This window comes from Orbicella faveolata, unplaced genomic scaffold (genome assembly GCF_042242905.1).
Source record: "Orbicella faveolata isolate gen_17 unplaced genomic scaffold, um_ofav_v1 contig_24, whole genome shotgun sequence".
NCBI lineage: Eukaryota > Metazoa > Cnidaria > Anthozoa > Scleractinia > Merulinidae > Orbicella > Orbicella faveolata.
The window spans coordinates 33798235-33819452 of NW_028301552.1; the positions used below are offsets into that span (position 1 = coordinate 33798235).

The 21218-nt window shown below is 39.5% G+C and overlaps 3 protein-coding genes and 2 non-coding genes across 6 annotated transcripts; 4 read left to right on the top strand and 1 right to left on the bottom strand.

Annotated features, from left to right (window-relative positions):
- Window positions 1–1534: 1534 nt before the first annotated feature.
- On the top strand, window positions 1535–3701 carry LOC149111375 (RAC serine/threonine-protein kinase-like). Its single transcript, XM_089291832.1, has 3 exons — window positions 1535–1602; window positions 1968–2030; window positions 3467–3701. The coding sequence occupies exons 1-3, from the start codon at window positions 1535–1537 to the stop codon at window positions 3699–3701; spliced, it is 366 nt and encodes a 121-aa protein (XP_089147958.1).
- An 850-nt stretch (window positions 3702–4551) lies between these two features.
- Window positions 4552–6883, top strand: LOC149111376 (protein kinase C-like). Its single transcript, XM_089292493.1, has 3 exons — window positions 4552–4710; window positions 5279–5433; window positions 6697–6883. Exons 1-3 carry the CDS (start codon window positions 4567–4569, stop codon window positions 6881–6883), a joined length of 486 nt encoding a protein of 161 aa, XP_089148619.1. The 5' UTR covers window positions 4552–4566.
- Window positions 6884–9413: 2530 nt separating this feature from the next.
- Trnaa-ggc (transfer RNA alanine (anticodon GGC)) lies at window positions 9414–9486 on the bottom strand. The gene has a single exon. It is a non-coding gene; the product is annotated as a tRNA-Ala (tRNA).
- A 56-nt stretch (window positions 9487–9542) lies between these two features.
- Trnaa-ggc (transfer RNA alanine (anticodon GGC)) lies at window positions 9543–9615 on the top strand. The gene has a single exon. It is a non-coding gene; the product is annotated as a tRNA-Ala (tRNA).
- Window positions 9616–10327: 712 nt separating this feature from the next.
- On the top strand, window positions 10328–20284 carry LOC110056027 (L-asparaginase-like). 2 transcript variants are annotated; one of them, XM_089292146.1, is made up of 12 exons: window positions 10331–10536; window positions 10632–10788; window positions 12430–12667; window positions 13328–13411; window positions 14146–14272; window positions 14826–14938; window positions 15763–15948; window positions 16621–16734; window positions 17095–17214; window positions 17637–17732; window positions 18466–18816; window positions 19359–20284. In XM_089292146.1, the coding sequence occupies exons 1-12, from the start codon at window positions 10443–10445 to the stop codon at window positions 19539–19541; spliced, it is 1863 nt and encodes a 620-aa protein (XP_089148272.1). In that variant the 5' UTR covers window positions 10331–10442; the 3' UTR covers window positions 19542–20284. The 2 variants fall into 2 exon arrangements, with proteins under 2 accessions (XP_089148271.1, XP_089148272.1); XM_089292145.1 differs by lacking the exon at window positions 19359–20284 and having other exon boundaries at window positions 10328–10536; window positions 18466–19352.
- The last annotated feature ends 934 nt before the right edge of the window (window positions 20285–21218 follow it).

A 21218-nucleotide genomic window follows, 5' to 3' on the forward strand; every position in this document is an offset into this window, starting at 1 on the left:
CCTAATAACTTTTTTCTTTGGTTTTCAGTGACAATACAGTGAAGGGAGAGGAGATATCATTTAACAAGAAGGTAAGAGATTGAGTAAGAAAAAAGTGTCAGTAGAACACAGAGGTCCACAGGTGAGCCAGAGCGCATCAGCATGACATGACCAGCGGTGTTGCTACTCCACGTAGGTCAATGCTAGTCTTTCACATCTCCCAATCTACAGGTGTACAGACTTGCTTTCTTACCCTCTACCATAGTCCTGTAAGTTTGCACCACCTGACTGTTGCATATTTTGCTTCCTTTTTGAATTAAGAATTCTCATGTGAAAAAGTAAATTTGTAACGCAACAAGCCAATTCATATATTTAAACATTAAGAGGCGTTAGATGTGCTCAGTGTATGTTGGTATTCACAGGGTGTGCAGAGATTTTAAAGTCAGTCTTCAAGTATGGTTAATTAAAGGGTAAAGGTTAAGGTATATTTTTTCCTTGTACTTGTTTTGTTCAGACAAGGACAAGAAAACGAAAGAACACAGAGCAGCATGAGTACTGTGAGGAAAATAAAGTTCGTCGAAAGGAAGTACCTGCTCAGTGGCTCAACAATTTATCCAATTGCACCGAAGTTAAAGTCCTTGGAGAAGGAGCTTTCGGAAAGGTAGGAAAATTTAAAATTAAGGGTAACTATCCTTCAGGAATTCCAATGTTTTGTTAATCTTACATGAAAGTCTACAAAATTTAAAATTTGTGTTTGCTCGTAGAGTCCTTGGAGAAGCCTTGCTTCTGACAGTTCTAATCTAATTTCTAGCGAGCATTATGTGAAAATTAGACATTTCAGAGAGCTAGTATTGTTTGTGTGGGTTGGTGTTATGTAAAGCACCTCAAAGGTGGATCATGGCAGTACAGTAACGCGCTCATTTTACTCCTGTTATTCAGGTGAGCCTGTATCACCGGAATGACACCAAAATGGACTATGCAGTAAAAGAAATGAAAAAATTTGATCCAGAAAGTTACGCGATCGAGAGAAGAATCTTGGCCCTCGGTAATTCCACTTGGAATCATTTTCTGTCCGCACTTTGTGGAGAATTCCGTCATAAGGTATGTGAAAATCGAATACCACTTGATCAGTTAGCTAAGCTTTCCAACTACTCCAGGGGTTCTACTAAACACAGGGCAGCAATTGATCGTTTACAACCGTTTCAGTTTGCATGCTCTACCCCCCTCCCTTTACCCCCTCCACCGCCCCCCCCCCCCCCCCCCCAAAGAAGATAGGTCTGAGATCTGCCTCCAGTCTTCTCCCGGAAGAGGGCGTTATTCCTTTGAGTGTAACTACAGTAAGATTTATCGTGAAACTCACGGAAAAAAAGAATTGAGCTTAGTTTGAAAGACTGATGATCATCCGACGATCTTGCGGCGATTGTTTTACCCTTAGCGTGCTAAAGGCGACCTTTCATTTCATTGTACTTTAACAATAACTAGCCGTATCCTATATGATCAATTTCCTTGTAATCTATTCACATTTCAGGGCTGCCGTTATTTGGTATTGGAGTTTATGCTCGCAGGGGACCTGCAGAAGGTTTTCAACTTGCACAAGAAACTGTTTAGCGAATTGCAAGCGAGGTAGGATGAAATCGAAAATGTAACGCGTTTGCGGCGCCGTGCAGTCATCGAGTCGTTAATATATAATTGCATATCTAGGCCCGCAATTAATAGGTGTAGAGATAAAGAGTATCTATCATCACAGGCTCCCAATGTATGCCAAAAGGAAGAACAGCGGCATAAAATACGAGGAGAAATAACTGTATTTTAAACAATAAGTTTTACGATAAACAAAGTTAAGATGAAGTGTCTTAATGGTTCTTTGGATGGTAACAAACATTTGATGCTCGATTTTTTCAAGGTGTAACCCCAATTTATAATGGTCTCTGATCTAATAATACTAGATAGTCTCCTTATTGTGCTGTTTTCATTCTTTATGGCTTTAGATTCTACATCGCTGAAATTATCTGTGGATTAGAATATCTACATTTGCAAGGAGTGGTCCATAGGTAAAATCGAAGTTGCTTGATTTTGCACTTTTGTTATTGATTACCCCACACTTGAATACGTACAATACGATTAACTACACTTGTTAGAGTACAGTACGGCTACTAGGGCGCTTTTCATTTGAGTGTCGCAATTTGCACCTATTAAAAGAAAACTGGCGCAAATTTTGAAGCCAAAACCAATTGGTATTCATTCGCATTCGTTTTCCCGCGCTTCGTGTCATGTAATTACTTCGAGTTTTGATTGGTTAACTGTATTGTCTGCGTCCTTTGTGATTGGCTAGAGCGATTACTTTGGTTTTTGTTTTACGGCACTCAGTTGAAACCGCACCAACATTTTTTGACAAAACTAATACCTGGTAAAAATTTTAAAATGATCTCTTGCTGAAGCGATTAAAAATCCCGAGCTTTCGACTGCCTGAAATGCAGTCTTCGACAGGGTAAAATGTCAAAACTAATACCACTCAATCTATACAAAGTCTCTGAAAGATTTCCAATTTATCAAAACCTACTATATGTTCATGTTGAGGAGACTTTGAATAAATTGAGTTGATAGGCCATCTTGATGACCTTTGGCAAATTTTACAAGTGAATCATTTTGCTACTTTTCAGCTTAAGGTAATTCCTCTGAAATAAAAGTGACAATAGATTTTTGTTCAAACTTTGTCCACTGAATATTTGTCATATGATAACTTCAATTTTGAAATAAAAAAAGGGGGGGTGCCCATGCTCATTAAGGAGCAGTGAGGCATTGAAAATGCCCCATTTTGGCATTATTTAATGCTTATTATAAGAACGCATTCCCAGTAATTGTAAAATCTTTGTGAACTCAGACTCATAAGAACACACATTAACCTACAGTCAATACATTGTGTCGGACACAAATAAACATTTTAAGTTTGATTCAGGCAGAAAGCTAAATCCTTGATTAAAAATTTGAACCAAATTTTTTGACGTGGTTACTGACTGCAAAATAGAAAAGACCACAGTGTATCTGCTATTTTTCTTATTTATTCAATTTTCAGCAATAGAAATTAGATCAGTCTTTTCTCACGCAAAGCTTATGATTAGTTGATTACAATGACTGGAAAAAAAATTGGGGTGCCCGTGCTCGTTGGTGAGCTAGAGCCATTTTTCAACTGACAGAGCTCAAAATCAAGGCAAATCCGTCATGTTTTCAATATGCGCGTGCACAAGCGCGCGCTAATGACGCCATAAATTATGCGCAGTAAGGATGCGCAATGCAAATGTGAGGAATGACCTTAAATTGGCAAAGATGATTCGTTGACTTGCTATAAATTTAAATGACTTGTACCCAGTCCCCTCATGCCCTGCGCGTGCACTAATATTGGGAAACTAGAACCACTTTGTGTGGAAGTCACTTCAAAGGGATATTGTAAGTCTTGTAACTGTTTCTATCTTTCATTTTATTACGACAGAGAATTGAAGCTTCAGAACGTCCTTATGGATGAGGAGGGACACCTCAAAATCGCCGACTTTGGTCTGGCAATGGATGACATGTGGCTGGGAGAGAAAATTGAAGAAGCTTGGGAAAGCGGGACACCTTCATATATCGCGCCTGAGGTATTTCTAATCTCACGCCACGAAAATGAAAAATTATTTGAAATTATAGCGTCTGACCCAGGCTATCGGATAACAGGAGCTAAAATATGAACTGGCCCACATGGTCGAGTAAGCCAATACGCGAACACACGAGCACACGTGCACCCTAGTACGCGATCCCACTCGAAAAATGAGATTGCACGAGGAGACTCGTCTCAAGCAACGTGATTTCGCTCGAGTTTGTATGCTCGTTCCCTGAGCGAAATAAGAGACTCTTTTAAGTCCAATTGGCGACGAGATGAACAAACAGCTTTATGTTTGTCTTCGCTTTTCGTTATAATCTTTTTGCGTTATTATCTGAGATCCTGTCTGATCCTGTCAAGTGTTGCTCTACATGCTCTTTACACATCGCTACATTGAAATCAATGATACGACCATGACGAAGTCTTGATTCTCATTATGACTTTTTTTTATCAGGTAATTGAACACCAGCCATATGATTCCTGCTGCGACTGGTGGTCGCTTGGAGTGATGCTTTACTATATGCTCACATCCATGGTTTGTGACGGAATTTGTGATTATCCAAGTCAAATGCGACTTTAGTTTCAGCTGTCGATACTCTTGTAATAGTTTTCCGAAACTCAATGGAAGAACTTCGATGCTGTTAGGATAATTGGTAAATTCCGGTCCCTGTGGAACGATGGAGGCGTGGGCTCACTTGCGCAGACGCGTTTAACATAGGCAATCTAGTCGTAAAAAATTGCATTGAGAAGTAATTTGTTTTAGATGCAAAATCACTTCATCTTGTTTGTTTCTTTTAACTAACAAGGAAAAAATATAATTCGCTGCGATATCCCTTGGAGTCATGAAAAACACCATCATTTTTCGCAATACAGTGTTCACGGAGGACTGAGAATAGGACACTATGTGACGTCAGCAACAATAAATCAAGGCCTTTAACTCCAAGCCTGGTTTGATGGTTTTTTTTTTTTTTTTTTTTTTTCATGAACAGAAGCCGTTTCATAACAAAGTCATTGAAGACCTCTACAACGCAATAGTTACGGACGAGGTGGAATATAGGAGTAAATTGTCCGAGATAGCTTGGAATTTACTAACACAGGTAGGTAGCCATCGTGCAAAGTAAAATTCCTTTTCTATTCCAAGACTAACGATTATATATATATTCAGCGAGACCTGAGCACAGCCGGTTTATGTAGAAAGTTTATGACGGCTGTTCAGACATGCATTGTCCCTCTTCATAATAAAGACAACTTCCTTTGATTCCATCAGTTGAAAGTCACTTTTAAACTACGTGTTTATGTTGTTTATGTTCATGTTTATATTTATGTTTATGTTTATGTCTATGTTTATATTTATGTTTATGTTTATGTCTATGTTTATGTTTATGTTTGTGTTTGTGTTTGTGTTTGTGTTTGTGTTTGTGTTTTTGTTTGTGTTTGTGTTTGTGTTTGTGTTTGTGTTTGTGTTTGTGTTTGTGTTTATGTTTATGTTTGAACAACCGAGGGTTTTATTGCGGTGCACAAAAGGTAACTTCAAATACTGACGCCTTTTTTCAGCTGCCACAATTCTAGATATTGCAGACACTCGCACTTGTCATATACACCTCGTTGGCCTATACATATGTCTCTTAGAATTACAATATCTTAACCCTGGTTTTCTTTCTCCAGCTCTTGGAAAAGAACCCCTTGAGAAGGATTGGTTACAAGGGTGGATCAAACCCGTGGATCAGAAGACACAAGTTTTTTCAGTCATTAAACTGGGACCAGCTTGAACAACGAAACATCAAGCCGCCCTGGAATCCAAGAAAAAGAATTTTGCTCGAGTAAGGATTCTTTTAAAACAAACTAACTTACATACATTCTGTAAGATATGCAATGTGTTCGATAACATTCTGCACGAGATAGCCAGTCATTCTGTCACACTTGCAAAAGTGTCATTTTAGCTTTCTTTGACATCAAAAAGGGGTATTTTGTAGACAAGTACTTTATTCCTCCGCGGAATGACAACTTCCTTCCTTTTGGTTGTTTGGTCTCGTTAGTTGTTGTTAGTTTTTTTTCCAAAAAAAAAAACCAGAAGAATAAGACAAACCTATTAACAGGAAAAAATTGATCAAAATGTAAACATGAATGTCAGCCGGCTTATGAGCCTGTCAGAACATTCCGTTTAATGTTTTCAGTTTGATATCATTATATCACTACTTTTATGGCTTCAATACACTTATTTTCCAGGTTTTTAACAAAGCTAGACAGATATAATTAGGTATCCATCAACATCACTGTTTTGACATGTTAATGACAGTGCCCTTTTACCGCAGCATTCGCTAACGTTAATTTTGAAGGATTCTGTCCCACATATTACAACCTATTGCTGGTTTTCAGTGTCACGCAATTAAAAAAAAAAAACAAAATCAAAATCAAAACCGGTCAATAGATAAAGTCCAGAATCTGGGAAATGAAAGATGGTAAATATGCAAAGACTCTCGCCAAAATTCTGGTCACAGCAATTTTTCTTATGCGAGATATGCGGAAAAATTTTTTACCCAAATTTATAGAGATTTGTATGGAGACGCCATGCTGGTGCCCATCCGTATGGGCACCAACATGGCGGCCGGAAACCAACAGAAACATCTGTCACCGAGTTTTACTACAAAAGCGTACAGTTATCCCTCGAGGAACTCTAAAACATTAGAATAATACTTTTTCTAAGACATGAACTGTTCAGATAGCCAAGTTCCCCGAAATAAGTCACTTTTTTAACCATCATGACAGCTCTCTAGGCCGTCATGTAAATGCCGCGTCGCGCAAAAGCTTAGAAATTCAAGCGTAGTGTATCACAAACCAAGACCCCATTTAGAGCGAAAATTTGTATGAATATTAGTTTTCAGCTGCTCTTATACATCATTTAAGTAAAATCTCAGGAAGATCAATAGTTTTGTAGTTCGAATTTTGGTGACGTCATGTGAAAACCAGCTATAAGTGACGCTATTTTAGACTATGTTAGGCGATTCTGTTCCATAGAATGACTTAAATAATTTTAGTTGTTGGTCCAATCACAAGGCTCTAAAAGTCGTGATCTATCTTTGCAGGTGTGAGACAAAAATGCAGAAACAAGGGAAGTCCTCTCCTGCCTGTGAGAGTACCTCTGAGAGTTCCAATAAGACTCCCTGTGCTTCCGCTTCTTACTCTGCTTTGTGTGCTTCCGCTAAAGTCATTAAGAATGAAGATGGTGGCTCTTGTTCCCTTTCAGCGACGGACAAGACTTTAACTCCATAGAAAAGTTGAAATCATTGAACAAACAAGTGATGAGAAAACGAAACTCATCAATCAGAGGAACACTGAAAATCTCTTCAGATGAAAGGCTAGGGTTTGATGATCTCGGTCTTGGAAAATGGAGCAAACAATGAAGAAAATTGTAAACTGCTGGATACGTACTGTCTTGATGTACCTATGTACGGTATTTAGTCAGCAGAATTGCATCTAAGATCGAGTTCAGTAGGTCATGAAGCAAAGTGTATTTACTTATAAGCATTTGCGGACCTGTACAGATCTCGGTTCTTTCACCACTGGTTTGCCCGCAATTATTTCGAGGACTCACGAGTCTAAGGTCGCCGACTGAACCGGCTATTTTGGTTTTCTATGACAGATTTGAGAACCCAACACTACAAGCACTATGCTTCGGTTAACCACAGCCTGCTGTTCAATATTTCTTCCCTTTTCTTTATCATATTTGGCAAGCGGGTGGCGGATCCCAATTCGTTCGAGTCCTATCCGTACGGATAAGCCAAAGTCAATCTGGATGACGTGAACATGCACAACGTCGACAATTTATCAAATTTGTAAATATGTACGTAGTTTTCCCCTGCTGGCCGGCGCGTCTTCGGACGGATCACCTTCGGGTAGGACAGGGCCAGCAGGGGTACAAAAAAATTTGTCATGTTGTGTTTTAAAAAGTTTTCGGGGCGTCTTCCATCAGGGAGTGACACATGTCCCCTTTGTAAACTTCTACTATCATAAAATTAAATTGAGTTTCATTGAAAAAATGCTTCTCCGTCTCTTCCTTTTTCCCGATTTCTCCAGAATGCGCCTCAATGACCTTTCCCAGGTACTCCATTGCGACCTAGGGCTTTTGATGACGTCAGACCATTCTCGGGTCGTGACGTCACGGAGTATGTCCAAAATGCCCATTTTGGTCACGTCGGCGATATCCGGCTTTCTGATTGGTCCATTCAAAAATACTGCGGTCTGATTGGTTACTCCACATACCGTCTACGTATACGACTTATACCTGTGCTGTTTTCTTTATTTTCAGTATTCTGTTCCTTGCCATTTAATGCCCTACACCGCAAATACTGGGAAACCATGTTCCAAGAGCAGAGATATCAACTCTCAATCAACGGCTGATTTATAGAAAATGCCTTCATGCTGTTGTGCCATTCATGAGCAACGCTCATAGCGACAAAGTCTTGATGAAAAATCTAGACGACAAATTCTAGACCAATGTCAATAATCTTTGTTAACCGATAACCGATGAATACACTTTAACGAATATCACTACACTTGGCCTAAGACCGAACCCCCATTCAAAATGTGCACTTCATATGGCAAGCTAAACTTGAGGAAGAGCTAACAAATTTACACCTTTGTTACGTCTTGTAAAATCAAGACTGAAGCTGAGCTAGAGATCGACAAAAGCGGGTGACACCAAAACATGGATTCCTCTTGCAGATGGTATGCAAATTGCTATTTCCAGTCCCCCTCACTGCCAAATTAATATAATAGCCAATAATTTACGTTAAGATATGTTATGATTCCCCAAAATACTGTAACTATCATAACTTAAGGTAGTTTACTACAGTTTTGATGGATTATAACAGCCCAACTTCTAACTCTTTTGAAAAATGTTCCAGGATGTTTTCCCTTTCTCTATTTACTGTTTACTTAAGTCTTTCACCATTCTATGTGAAACTTGAACAATTAAACGTCAACAAATGGCCAAAATGAACGACCGAGTACCTGAGGAGAGATTTAACATTCATGCAAAGTAAAATAAAAATCTGTGAGACAGATTTTCAGCTATTTTTGATTTTACATTTTCTTAGTTTGCGAAAAATCTGTCTTACAGATTTTTATTTTACTTTGCATGAATGCATTTTTTTTTGCCATTAACCGTTCTCAATTTTGTTTGTTGCCCCTTTCCTTTCTGTTTTTCTCGGCCCTTTTACACTGGCTACCTTTTGCATTGTATGTTCTTTCTGGCTGCCGTGAAAAGTTGGAAGTTAATCAATCATAGGCGTAGTGGACCATTTTACCACCGTTTTTTCACCAAAACTGATAACGTTGTTTTTCAATTTGTGACGTCGGAATGTCGTCGATATCTAAACCTGACCATTGTGCGGAAAGGCCTAGCCTAGTACTACTATCTGCTTATCAAGAATATCTGATGACATTTAAACTGATGACGTCACAAGTGGTACAAAGAGCACGACCATTAATTACGCATATATATGCGTAGTTGGTATTCAAAGGGTTATAGACGGCCAGATTTATGTGGTCAGTTGCAGATTAACGGGCTTCCGTTGTAAGAGGGACAAAGGCGAAAGAATACACGGCTAGCTCCGTAAGCGGGCAAGATGCCATCTTGTTGACCTCACGCCCGGTCAATAACCTATATCTTACAAGTGAATATATGAAAGTTCATATATTTGAATTGCGGAGAATGATATGAAGATATGATCGATCATCGCAGTTATACAAGCTTATGCACACAACTTAAGCAGTTGTGAAATTAAGCCTGAAAAAAATCAGGCCTGAACGGGATTCGAACCCATGACCTTTGCGATGCCGGTGCAGTGCTCTACCAACTGAGCTATCAGGCCAACTGGTAGCTGATCTCATTGTCACTTTGTAATATATCCGTTATCAACTCCTAGTTGACTTGATAGCTCAGTGGGTAGAGTACTGCACTGGCATCGCAGAGGTCACGGGTTCGAATCCCGTTCAGGCCTGATTTTTTTTTTTTTTTTGACAACTGCTTAAGTTGTGTGCATAGCTGCGATGATCAATCATATCCTCATATCATTCTCCGCAGTTCAAATGTATGAACTTTCATGTACTCACTCAGTATTCTTCACCATCTACGGGTATATTACGAACTCACAAAGTGGCCAGCTCCCAGTTGGCCTGATAGCTCAGAATTGGTAGCCTGCCACGGGTATCGCAGAAGTCACGGGTTCGAATCCCGTTCAGGCCTGAATTTTTTTCAGGCATTAATTTCACAGCTGCTTAAGTTGAGTGCCTAACTGCGATGATCAATCATATCTTCGACCTAAATCTTGTTGTGAAGTGTTAAGCCCGGTTCACACTAGCGACATAACGACATAACGACATCGTCAAGATAAAACTGATCTTTTCCTTATGTCGTTATGTCGTTATGTACAGGCTCTACCTGGTGGTCAGCAGTCTGTGCTAGTCCCTCCAGGCTCTGAACGCCCCCAACACACCCACCAGTCCGCCCCTTCTCTCTTCATTTCCTGGACATTGGTCTTTGTCAAAGTCCTTTCCTAAAAATTGGTAATTGATTATTAATACTCATGTTAACTTAAAAAAATAATAAAAATGACAACAACAACAACAACAACAACAAAATTTCATTGACAACTACGTGGCACGCGACGACGCACGTGACGCAACAGCATCAAACCAGTGATGCAAAGCGGGCGGCCATGTGACACGCGCGAACTTTCAGCGTCCTTTAGTTTTGCCGGAAGCTTTGGCGGGACGATGGCGTAACGTAAATATTTGCGAATAACTATTTTGTGTTTCTTCGAAGATCATGGAAAGTACCACAATGACAAAGCACGTGCGAGAGTCAAGAGTGTTGATTTTGTACACAGGAGGAACAATTGGTATGAAGAAGACGGATGGAGGTGAATATGACGTGAAGATTTAGACCGGCTTTACGAGCAATTCGATTAGGAATTAAACTTATCCACGATCGATGCATTAAATTGTGTTTTAATAGGATATCAACCGAAAACTGGCTTCCTTCAGACACAGATCAAACGTCTTCCCATGTTGTACGATGAGGAATACAGGAAGACCGACCAGACGGAAGCCTGCTCCGAAAGTGTCAACAACACACCCGGCTCGAACTCTTCATTGGAAGAATTAGCCATGCCGTAAGTCTCTCTTGTTTTGCATTGTATGAATTTGATCTGTATGATGAAATGTTTGTTTTCTACTCATGTAACGGCAGTGACTTTAGTAGTGTTCATCATCAATGATGACATACATTGTATTGAAATATATTTCGCGAGCAACAACGAACGAACAGTTCACTTCCAAGAACATTTGTTACGTGATTATAAACTGTGTGCTTTTGCGTCTTCAGAAGCAACTATTATTTCAAATGTTTGTTTACTTTTCAGCCGTCAGTTCAATTAAATATCAACGTGATAGATCAATGACTGGCCATTCTTATGAATGTGCTGTTCCAAAAATATCCATACTCCCTCCACAGAAGGGATTAGAATTTCCTAGGGGCCTGGGGGGTTCTGTAAGACCAAAAAATTTAAAGAAATGTATGAAGCTTATCTGGAATTTCCAGAGGGGTGGAGGGATCCTTGAAAAAATCCCTTCCATGAAGGAGGTATGGTATATTTCTCAAACTGCACAATGGGCCAAAGATCCATAGCTGATGAGCAGGATGGAGTTCAGTGATATTTAAACAAAGGCTGGGGAAAAAATTTGCTTTGTCACAGCTTTAGATCTGCCAATTTTATTTTTATGCAGAATTGTAACTTTAATTCATATACATTAATTAAACTTTGGACTATGTACAGCGTAATATTTTAACTTGATGGTTATGTTTCCATAGGGAAGATATCTGTTTAGAAACATTGTTTTGTTATTGAAATGTCACTATAGCTCTGTGTTTCACCAGCCGATAGTTGTCTGGTTTCACATTAAAAACAATAATAAATAATAGTAATAGCTGATGTGATTGATATCTTCTCTATGGAAGTCTTACGCATGCATATTTTACTGTCTAGAACTTGAATAATAGTGGACACATAAATGATATATAGGGCATAGTTTCCAAAAATGCGAAAGTTGTTGAATTTCTGAAATGCAAACCAGTAAGGTAACTGAAAATTCTGGAAATTCAAGGAGGAAAGTCAAGACTCTTATGCCGGCTCACACTTTCGTGCCAAATTCTCATGCCTGATTGAAAAATGTGAGTGGTTGCAGCTTTGCTTGAGACAATTTCCAAAAATATGTAAACTCAAACCGATGTAAGAAATGAAAACTGTGTGTAAATGACAATACTTCCTTCTTCAAATAGAAAGCACTGGGAGCAAGGCTGTGTTTAGCGATATGCTGATGTCATGATTAACTAACGTCTTTGGTCCGTGTGGCTAAAGCGTTTTTTGATAACCTCGTCTTCGGAAGACTTCGGACGTCTTTGGAAGTTTTCAGACATCTTCTTGAATCTTCAGATATGTTTGCGTTGTCTTCAAAAAACCCGGCACTCCCAGAATAAAAATCTCACACATATAACTCAGAAATAGTTGGCAGGTATACAACCCAGTATTGGTCCCTTTGTTAACCTAATATTTATTCCCTCTATTAGCTATATGCTCTAGCCATGATAAACAGCAACTATAATTTTAGTTTTAGCTATTTGGACTACAGTTTTAGTTCTGCTTTTCCTATAAGTCTGCATCAGACTAATTTAAAAGTAAGTAAGGAGATCAAAGATGTCCACGGGCTTTATACTTTGTGCAAAAAGAAAAATTTAGTTTTTAACTATTCAACAGCATATCACCACATGGAGTGCGAGTGTTGTACTACATCAAAGAATATTGTCCAATTAAAGACTCATCAAACATGACAATCAGTGACTGGATAGAAATAGCGCTGGACATTAAAGAAAACTACAGTAACTATGATGGATTTGTGGTGATACACGGCACAGATACTATGGCTTATAGTGCATCTGCCTTGTCATTCATGCTGGAGAGCCTTGGAAAGTCTGTTGTGTTTACTGGGTCACAGGTGTGGGCGATTTCTTCTGATGTCGTTATTTAATACAATCACTGTGCATTTGGAATTGCTTGCAATTCAATGTTTTTAGTTCAGTGGGTGTTCTAAATAAATAAAATAAATAAAGTGTCTTTATTGTTCAAAAGATAAAATTACATATCTTATGTTACATTTAAAAATAACAATGTTAATGGGCTTGTTTGTTGCAAGAAGATATCTATATCCATCCCAAGAAGGGTTATTAGAAAAACGAAGGGCTATTGGTAATTTTAAAGGGAGAAGGGTTCTTGAAAGCCAAAATTCTTAAAGGAAAGTACATGACTTGTATGATCCAAAACTGGAATTTTCAGAGGCATGCGAGAGGAGGGGGTTGACAGAATTTATAAATCCCTCTGTAGAAGGGTGATGGATATTTTCTGGATAAGACCAATAGTGTTGCTCTTGTGTCACGTAAACTCATTGCACCTTATGACTGTATTCTGAAATGCAACAGTTGATCAAAAAGTTACCTAAACGTAGAGAACCCTGATCTATCAAATATGATTATTACCTGAGGAGGAAATTTGTTTGTGTGTTGCTAGCCAGTGACACATATCTGTAATTTTGCTGTTTTTCAAAACAAAATATCCTCCTCCATATTAAATATTGTATCTCTTTTTTTACATCTAACAGGTACCAATTTATGAGCAGAGAAATGATGGTCGTGATAACCTCTTGGGAGCCTTAGTTATAGCAGGGCATTATGTTATTCCAGAGGTAAGTGGTTTGTTCATTCTTGTCTCTTAAGGACATTTGTGCTGACTGTTTCTGCGCATCCTTATTGCGCACACAAATTCACACGCCATGTCATGCATGAGAGTGCAAACTAAGTAATAAAATGGAGATGTGTCATTCTGATCCCAGAACATTCCAAGGTATTTTTAACTGTGACAAAATGATATTTCTCCCTGATTAGACACCTGAATGCAAGCTTTCCCAAGCTAGTATTACAACAGACTTTTTAATTTGCAGTTGCCTGAGTTGCTGTTTTAGCTAAACAGTAGTAAATTTAAGTTGGTAAATTTCTACAGATTGATGGAAAATGTGTTGATGGGCCTGTATGACTCCTCCAGTTTGCAGATGAATTGGCTCTAAAGCCTTAATGGCTTAGCTTTTACTAGGATTTTAAAGGTCGGCATACATGAGGGGACGAGTCCCTGCGACTGGTCCCTGCAACTAGTTCCCTGAAGAGTTTACACCAAGGGACTAGTTGCAGGGACTTGTCCCATGAACAGTTCACACAAAGCATTTTGAGGAACAAGTCCCAGGGACTTGTCCCAAAAATTCAAACCAGTTTGAATTTCTGGGACTAGTCGCAGGGACCAACTTTTAGATTTTGTGGTCCCTTCATGTGTGCTGACCTTAAAGTTTTCTCCTTGCGATATGAGATGAGGTGGGAGGGAAGGGCTCTCTGAAGATTTCTGTCAGTTGAGGTTGATTCTGCCTTTTAGGTGAGCCTGTATTTTGCTGGGTGTTTGTATCGGGGCAATCGTTCCACTAAAGTGAGTGCTGGAAGTTTTGATGCTTTTGATTCTCCAAATCTCCCTCCGCTGGTGACAATGAAGGTGAAAATTGAAGGTAAAAAATAATGGTCACTAATTCTATAAATTTGTTATCAAGAAACAACTTACATGTATTTTAAATTGCATTCTGTCAATAGGGATGAGAGGACCAAGACATTTGTGACTTTTTAAATTGCAAGACTGAGAACTCAAAGTGTTTTAAAAAACGTAAGACTGCAAGATGTGCGGAAACCTACAGAAAATTTTGCAAGAACAATGTTTTTTGTAAGACCATTTACAACCCCTTGATTTGGAAATTCAAGATTAGAAATTCACTTGTTGAAAATTCAAGATTTGGAAATTCAAGATTTGGCCTCCCAAACATTCAAAATTCAAGATTTGGCAGCCTTGTCAAATATTGAAAATTCAAGAATTGGAAATTTAACATTTGGCTTGCCAAATATTGAGAATTCAAGATTTGTATTGCCAAATATAGAAAATTCAATATTTTTAAATTCAAGATTTGTATTGCCATATATGGAAAACATAGGATTTGGAAATTCCAGTTATATATGCCACTGCTCTTTTAAAAGCTCAAGTATTTCTTGTTGAAAATTGTTTTCTTGCAGTCCAGTGGGATGCAATATTTCGTTCAAACAATGGCAGCAAGTTTACAGTTCATACCAACATGAATTCTAACATTGGTCTGCTAAGGCTGTTTCCTGGTATCACAGCTGAAACTGTAAGTCAGTATTTTAAGAGTGTTGTTCTTTACCATCTCTCTAGTCTAAATGTGCTAGCTAATGTTATTCTTAGTGTTATATTTAGTGTTTGTTAGTTGGTGTTATAAGTCTTGATTAAAAAAAGATAAAGTCTGCATGCAAGCCAAGTGGCCCATCAGGCCGGAGCTTATCCCGGTTTCTGTAGCATGAAGTGACTAGGAGTATTTCTACTCCCCCCTGGATGGGATGCTAGTCCATCGCAGGGTTACCCCCAGCATTAAGTTCGCCGGTACCCATTTATACACCTGGGTGGAGAGAGGCACTGTGAGGGTAAAGTGTCTCGCCCAAGAACACAACACAATGTGCCCGGCCAGGGCTCGAACCCGGACCGCTCGATCCGGAGACCAGTGTACTAACCATAAGGCCACCGCACCTCCCATATCTCTAGTCTAAATGTGCTAGCTAATGTTATTCTTAGTGTTATATTTAGTGTTTGTTAGTTGGTGTTATAAGTCTTGATTAGTTAAGATTATTATGTGACATTTGTCAACTAAACCAATAAGTGTTAATGTACTAAACTTATAACATCATCGACTGACAAAGACTTTCCACTTGCAGCTTGACTCTAAAGATGACTTCCGTCCAAGTTTTCAAAACTACATTTACCAACAGCAGTTATTTTCAGAACTACCCTCACCCAGACAATCACATTAGAGGAATAACTAATCAAAGCAAATACTCAGGGGTTCAAACTATTTTGTAACTAAGTGTCATTACATCCTCTTATAAGAAATCCATTATGTGTGACATGTCACATCTTATTTGTATATCACGCCATCCACAGGTAAGCGCATTTCTGAAGCCTCCCATGTTGGGTGTGGTCCTGCAGACGTACGGGAGCGGAAATGCACCTAATAACCGTGATGATCTTATCAGTGAAATAAAGAAAGCCACTCGACGTGGGGTATTGATCATCAACTGCACCCAATGTCTCCATGGACCAGTAGTTGATCAGTATGCAACCGGCAAGGTGAGAGTCCTACATGTAATAATGTTCACTGGTATACTATCCATGTTTTTTAACTTCCATTTGGAAAACAGCTTTGTTTGTTTTGCTTTTTGTGTGTGTGCGTGTGGTTTTCTTTGCTTGTAAAAAATTGTCCTTTTAAACCAGACTGCGCTTTTTTCATAAAAGGGGAGTGTTAGACTGCAGTGGTTGTTTAATGTAAATAACGCTTATCTTCCCCCTTCCCATAGGAATGCTAGCGTTGTCAACATGAAATTTGCCAGTACCACTGGGTGAAGAAAAGCACTGAGAGAACAAAGTTTCTCACCCAAGAGCACAATACATTGACCCTGGCAACAGTTCGAACCTGGACTGCTTAATCTGGAGTCCACTGCACTAACCAGTAGACCGTCTGGTCTCCGGCATACTGTAATAGGCCATTTCCGAGTTACCTTGTGCCTCTGTTTCACAGCGACTCCTCACACAAACCTTTCATATGAAAGTGAGTTTGATTTGCATGAAAATAAACCTGTACGGGGAACACATTTTCATATGAATGGTTTTGCACAAAGACTCGTTTTGACACTGAGGCAAAAGACAACTCGGAAATATTTTGCGTGTTCCCTCCCAAATTGAGAATACTTTCTCTTGGTGTAACCATTATTGCTTACTAGTAACTTTTCTTTTTTTGACCAGGTTTTGTTAGATGCAGGGGTAATTCCTGGGTCAGACATGACTCCTGAAGCTGCTCTCACAAAACTGTCTTATGTGCTGGGAAAGACAGAGCTTAGCTGGAACCAGAAACAAGAGGTATTCTCTATGAATGACAATTGACCTTTGTAGTTCAAGTGGTTTTACATACCTACTGCGACGCTGTGTGCAATACTGCTGCGTTTGTGTATGGGCTTTTGCTAGCAATAACCAATAAGAACACAAGGCCAACAGTTAAATTGGAATCAAGCACATGAAAGCGCATCCAAAAAAAGTCACGGTTGATTTTGGTTCTGATGCTGATTGTTTGAAAAACAATGTGTTACTCTGATTGGTTAAGAGTAAATTGCATTCAGCGAACGCAAAGCTAAATTGAACACCTAAGAACAAATTTAAATTAAAGCACTTTTACTAATTGATTTTATTGACAGATTTGTGTTTCGTCTTGTCTCTTGTCAGTTGATGCGAAATAACATTCGAGGAGAACTGACTGTTGCTCATAGCCGAGAACAGTTTTCTCTCAAAGACAACTCATTCATTGCAGCCGTGGCTTCTTCACTGCGGATAGGTTGCAGCAAGGTGATGGTTTCTTATACTTTATTGCCCATCAATGTGTAATTTCTCCTTACAGTATCCATATACCGTCAAGCTGACATGTGATGGCAATCAAGGGAATGATCAGTGACAGGATATTGCATTTGTCTAACGAAACACTGATATGAAACACAAAGGTCTTTGAACTCTGTTTGAAGCTGAATAGTGGCCGTGACAGATCTGTGCTCTAGACTACGAATGCACAAAACACAAAACAAGCTCTTATTGGCTGGATTATAATTGAAAGGCGTTATTAGCTAAATCTACCTATAAACTTGTAGGCTTACATTGAGAGGATGGGGAATCATTGTGGCAAGGACTTTTGTGTCTGAGATTTGTGAATCTTATTTGTGGTAGGACTTATAGTATTTATTATCAGTATTTCACGGTACGTTACGTTTTCACAGGAGATGAAATATATCAGGGACGCGCTCCTTCCAGTGCTCATGAGCTGTGCAACGAGTGCTGGAAATGTAAAGACCCTGGAAGAACTTCTTAATCAGGTGAGCTATTGGCGCGTTAGACATTGTTACATGGCCAGAATTTTTTTCTTAACAGCGCGCGCTTTCATTGGCCTCTTGAAGGTCACATGACAACTATCAATGAAGTTGTTTCCCGCCAAAAGTCGCTCAGTGGACAACGTTGCACAAGCTGTGACGTCGGAGGTGTTACGATAGGGCTTTCAAATGTGTCAACTCTGGACAGCGTTTACAGATACATGCGTTTTTGGTGAAAACGATGAGCATTTGCGATCGTAGTAGTGCGGAATATAAGCTGCGACGCGTTTACGAACGCGCATTAGTGTGGGCGGCTCCCAGATTTACGTGAATGTTTCGGATTCACCGAGTTCCTACTTTTGCATCGATTTTGCACCGCGTAACTCAAACACGGGTAGCTTTTTGTTGTGCGTTTTAGTTTTCAGTAATGCTGAACTTAAAGGAGCTACGTCACCGTTTGTACATCTTAAAAAGTTTGGCGTAAATTTTTCAAATTCGTCGTCTGCAATCCATTTTAATCTTCTCCATCCTTAAGCGTCCTTTTTTGTTGATGGTTTATTACTATCTCTTTGGTGCTTTTCCATCTTAGCAAAGTACTATTTTCAGGTTTCCTTCAATTTAAAGGTAATTCTGTTCGCGGTCAAAATAACTTCAAGGACCGTGACTGAGCTCTTTTATGTCATTAGAACACTACCTCAATCAATCGATATTAGTCAAATAGTGCACGTTTCATTTGCAGGGTGCGGACGTTAATTCCACCAAGGAATACGATGGCCGAACCGCTCTTCACGTCGCGTGCGTGGAAGGAAACAGTGAAGCTGTCAAATTTCTGTTAAAACACGGCGCCTCTACGCAAGTAAGAGACAGATTCAACACTTCTCCTCTGGACGACGCAATTAAATTCCGGCATAAAGAGATCGTGAAAACTCTTCGTAAGGCTGGCGCTAAGCTGATGAAAACTTCTATGGAGACCGCTGTTGAACTCTGCCGCTTGGCGGCCAAAAATCGCGTGGATGACCTGTTGGTGTGGCAGCTAGCAGGAGTGGATTTAAATGCTTGTGATTACGATAAAAGAACGCCTCTCCACGTGGTGAGTGTCGCGCGCGAAATATTAATTTCCCGTGTAGCTTTAGTAATCAGCGACACCTCTCGCGAGCGTGATTCTCCCCACGGAGAAAAACGGCTGTTTTGCAAACCCTTAAAGGGACACAGTCAGCAGGCTCACGTGCGCATTAGATACCATTTCATAGCTAATTTGCATATCACAGAGACGAGTTCCATACTGTTTTTAACTAAATATGATAAGGTAATATCATAGGATGAGGAAAAGCACACTCAAAAACAGGTTTTTCAGTAAACCATTGAAAATCAAACAAACCACTGCGAAGATTGAAGCGGATTTCCAGATGTACTCGACGAGTGTCTTTGATTTCAGGTTGAGGTGAACTCTTTTCAAAGTGGGAAAACTAGAGTCCAGGTCAGCGCGGTCCCAAAGCTGACTGTGTCTCTTTAATCTCCTTTCTAATAGCTATACTAATGTCAAGAATTCTGTGTTTTAGAGAGGCCTGTAGCTGGTTTCTTTTTACGTAAAACTATGCTCGTCTTGTATCCCTCTTCTTGTTCTCTTCTCAGGCTGTTTGCCGGAACAACGCCGAGACTGTGGCTTTCTTGTTGGAACATGGAGTGAATCCATACCTCTGCGACGTTTTTGGCAGCACGCCATTGGACAATGCCAGGTCTTATGAACTAGAGAACATTGTCCACATGTTAGAGGAATACTGCGGGGTGCGACAACTGAGCATTCTCTCTATATAGCTGGGAAAAGATTGTTTGAAGAATTAAGAGGTCATGATCTGTATACAAGTACGAGATTTCACCCCGAGTTTTTAGTGAGACTTTCTACCAATGTCTTTTGTGGCGGGAAAAGTGTGATAGCTCGTGGCATCATTTAATCGCTTTTTCGCTAAATATAAGGAAGGGTGCGAATTTACTTGCGCGGCAGTGTTTTTTTGGGAAACACGTGCTGGTTATTTTACTACGAGTTTTACTTTTCCTATCTCGAGTTGACGTAAGAGTTCTCAAGCAACTCAGTTTTGTCGGGGAATGGGGAATTATTGGAGGGACCTGGCGTGAATGTCATTGTAAGTTATTTTAACAGTAAATTAGTTTTTACGCGCGTTGTAAAATTCAAATCAAATCTCACTGTTGACTGAAAGCCAGGGAAGTTGTAATCGGTGTAAATTATTTCGTTATTTATTGCAGGGATAATTGTGTCTGAGATTTCGGAGCGTATTCTCCAAGGTGTGCCGTATTTCATCAAGGCAAAAAATATGGACACCATATTTATTTTTGTATTTAATTCATGTCTGGGTTTGGAAATCTTATTTCATAAACTAAGACTAATATAACGAGCAAAGGTGTAAGAATGAACAAGAGTTATCTCTGTAGAAATTGTAATAACTGCCACTACATTTGTTTAGTATTAATTTTGAAATTGTACAGTATAGAGCGTTTTACGGAGTAGAAACTCTGAAAATATAAAGTTAAATCAAACGAAACATTTGGTTTACGTTGTCATTGTTGAATTGGTTCAGTCTCAAAAGCTGGTCATTTTGTTCGCTTGAAGTTGTCTCATGTACGCGTCACTCGCTAATGCAGTTCCCAGAATGGAAGATCGTGAAACTTAATTTTATATCTTATTAAATTAACGCCTGGTTTTCACTAGCGACGGAGTCGGAGTCGTAATCAGAAACGTAGAGCGATTCGATCTAGTGAAAATCAAACCGACGGAGTCGAAAGCAGATCACCGATTCTACCTCCGTCGCTTATGATCTAGTGAAAACTAGATTGTCGTAGTCGCAAGTTAAGCAGAAACCGAAGAATAAACCAATCACAATGCTCGATTGCAGGCATCGTGATTGGTTGGTTCATCTGCTTTTGCTTCCTACTCCAACAATATGGTTTTCACCGGATCATAAGCGACGGAGTCGTGTGAGCGGAATCGGAATAAAATGGAAACGTTCTGATTCTTCCAACTCCGATGGCGTCGAGCTTATGATTCAGCTTCCGATTTTCAATTTTTACCAGGTCGTAAGCGCTCTTACGACTCCGACTCCGACTTCGTCGCAAGTGAAAACCAGCCTTAACTGGGATTTTTCTGATTTCGACTATTTTTATTCTGAGGTTATTTTTCTGGATTCATTGTTGTTTTCGGGTTCATCGTGTTTAGGGTATTCGGAGTCGTAGCCATTAGCGCTGGAAGATTTGGTGAATACCTGTGCGCTTAAACTCTTCCAAAAAATGCGGGAGCGGTACGTTACCAAGCAGGCAAGTGCGCGTCATTGCGTTCTTAACGTTAACAGTTTTAAGTTTCCGAAATCTCCCTAGACGCGACCAGACTTGAACGTTTTTATTTCATTTCCAGCGTGTAAACGACAAAACTAATCTGGTACCAAAATATCACAGATTCGTCGCGAATCCAAGGAAGAATAT

Bases quoted from the DNA above. Each gene is read 5' to 3' on its own strand.
- LOC149111375 (XM_089291832.1), top strand. From the start codon at position 1,535: ATGCTCGCAGGGGACCTGCAGAAGGTTTTCAACTTGCACAAGAAACTG. The intron at 1,603-1,967 runs GTAGGATGAAAT...TTATGGCTTTAG, and splicing joins TTTAGCGAATTGCAAGCGAG to ATTCTACATCGCTGAAATTA. The intron at 2,031-3,466 runs GTAAAATCGAAG...TTATTACGACAG, and splicing joins TTGCAAGGAGTGGTCCATAG to AGAATTGAAGCTTCAGAACG.
- LOC110056027 (XM_089292145.1), top strand. From the start codon at position 10,443: ATGGAAAGTACCACAATGACAAAGCACGTGCGAGAGTCAAGAGTGTTG. The intron at 13,412-14,145 runs GTAAGTGGTTTG...TCTGCCTTTTAG, and splicing joins GGCATTATGTTATTCCAGAG to GTGAGCCTGTATTTTGCTGG. The intron at 14,939-15,762 runs GTAAGTCAGTAT...CGCCATCCACAG, and splicing joins CTGGTATCACAGCTGAAACT to GTAAGCGCATTTCTGAAGCC.
- LOC149111376 (XM_089292493.1), top strand. From the start codon at position 4,567: ATGGTTTTTTTTTTTTTTTTTTTTTTTCATGAACAGAAGCCGTTTCAT. The intron at 4,711-5,278 runs GTAGGTAGCCAT...TTCTTTCTCCAG, and splicing joins CTTGGAATTTACTAACACAG to CTCTTGGAAAAGAACCCCTT. The intron at 5,434-6,696 runs GTAAGGATTCTT...CTATCTTTGCAG, and splicing joins AGAAAAAGAATTTTGCTCGA to GTGTGAGACAAAAATGCAGA.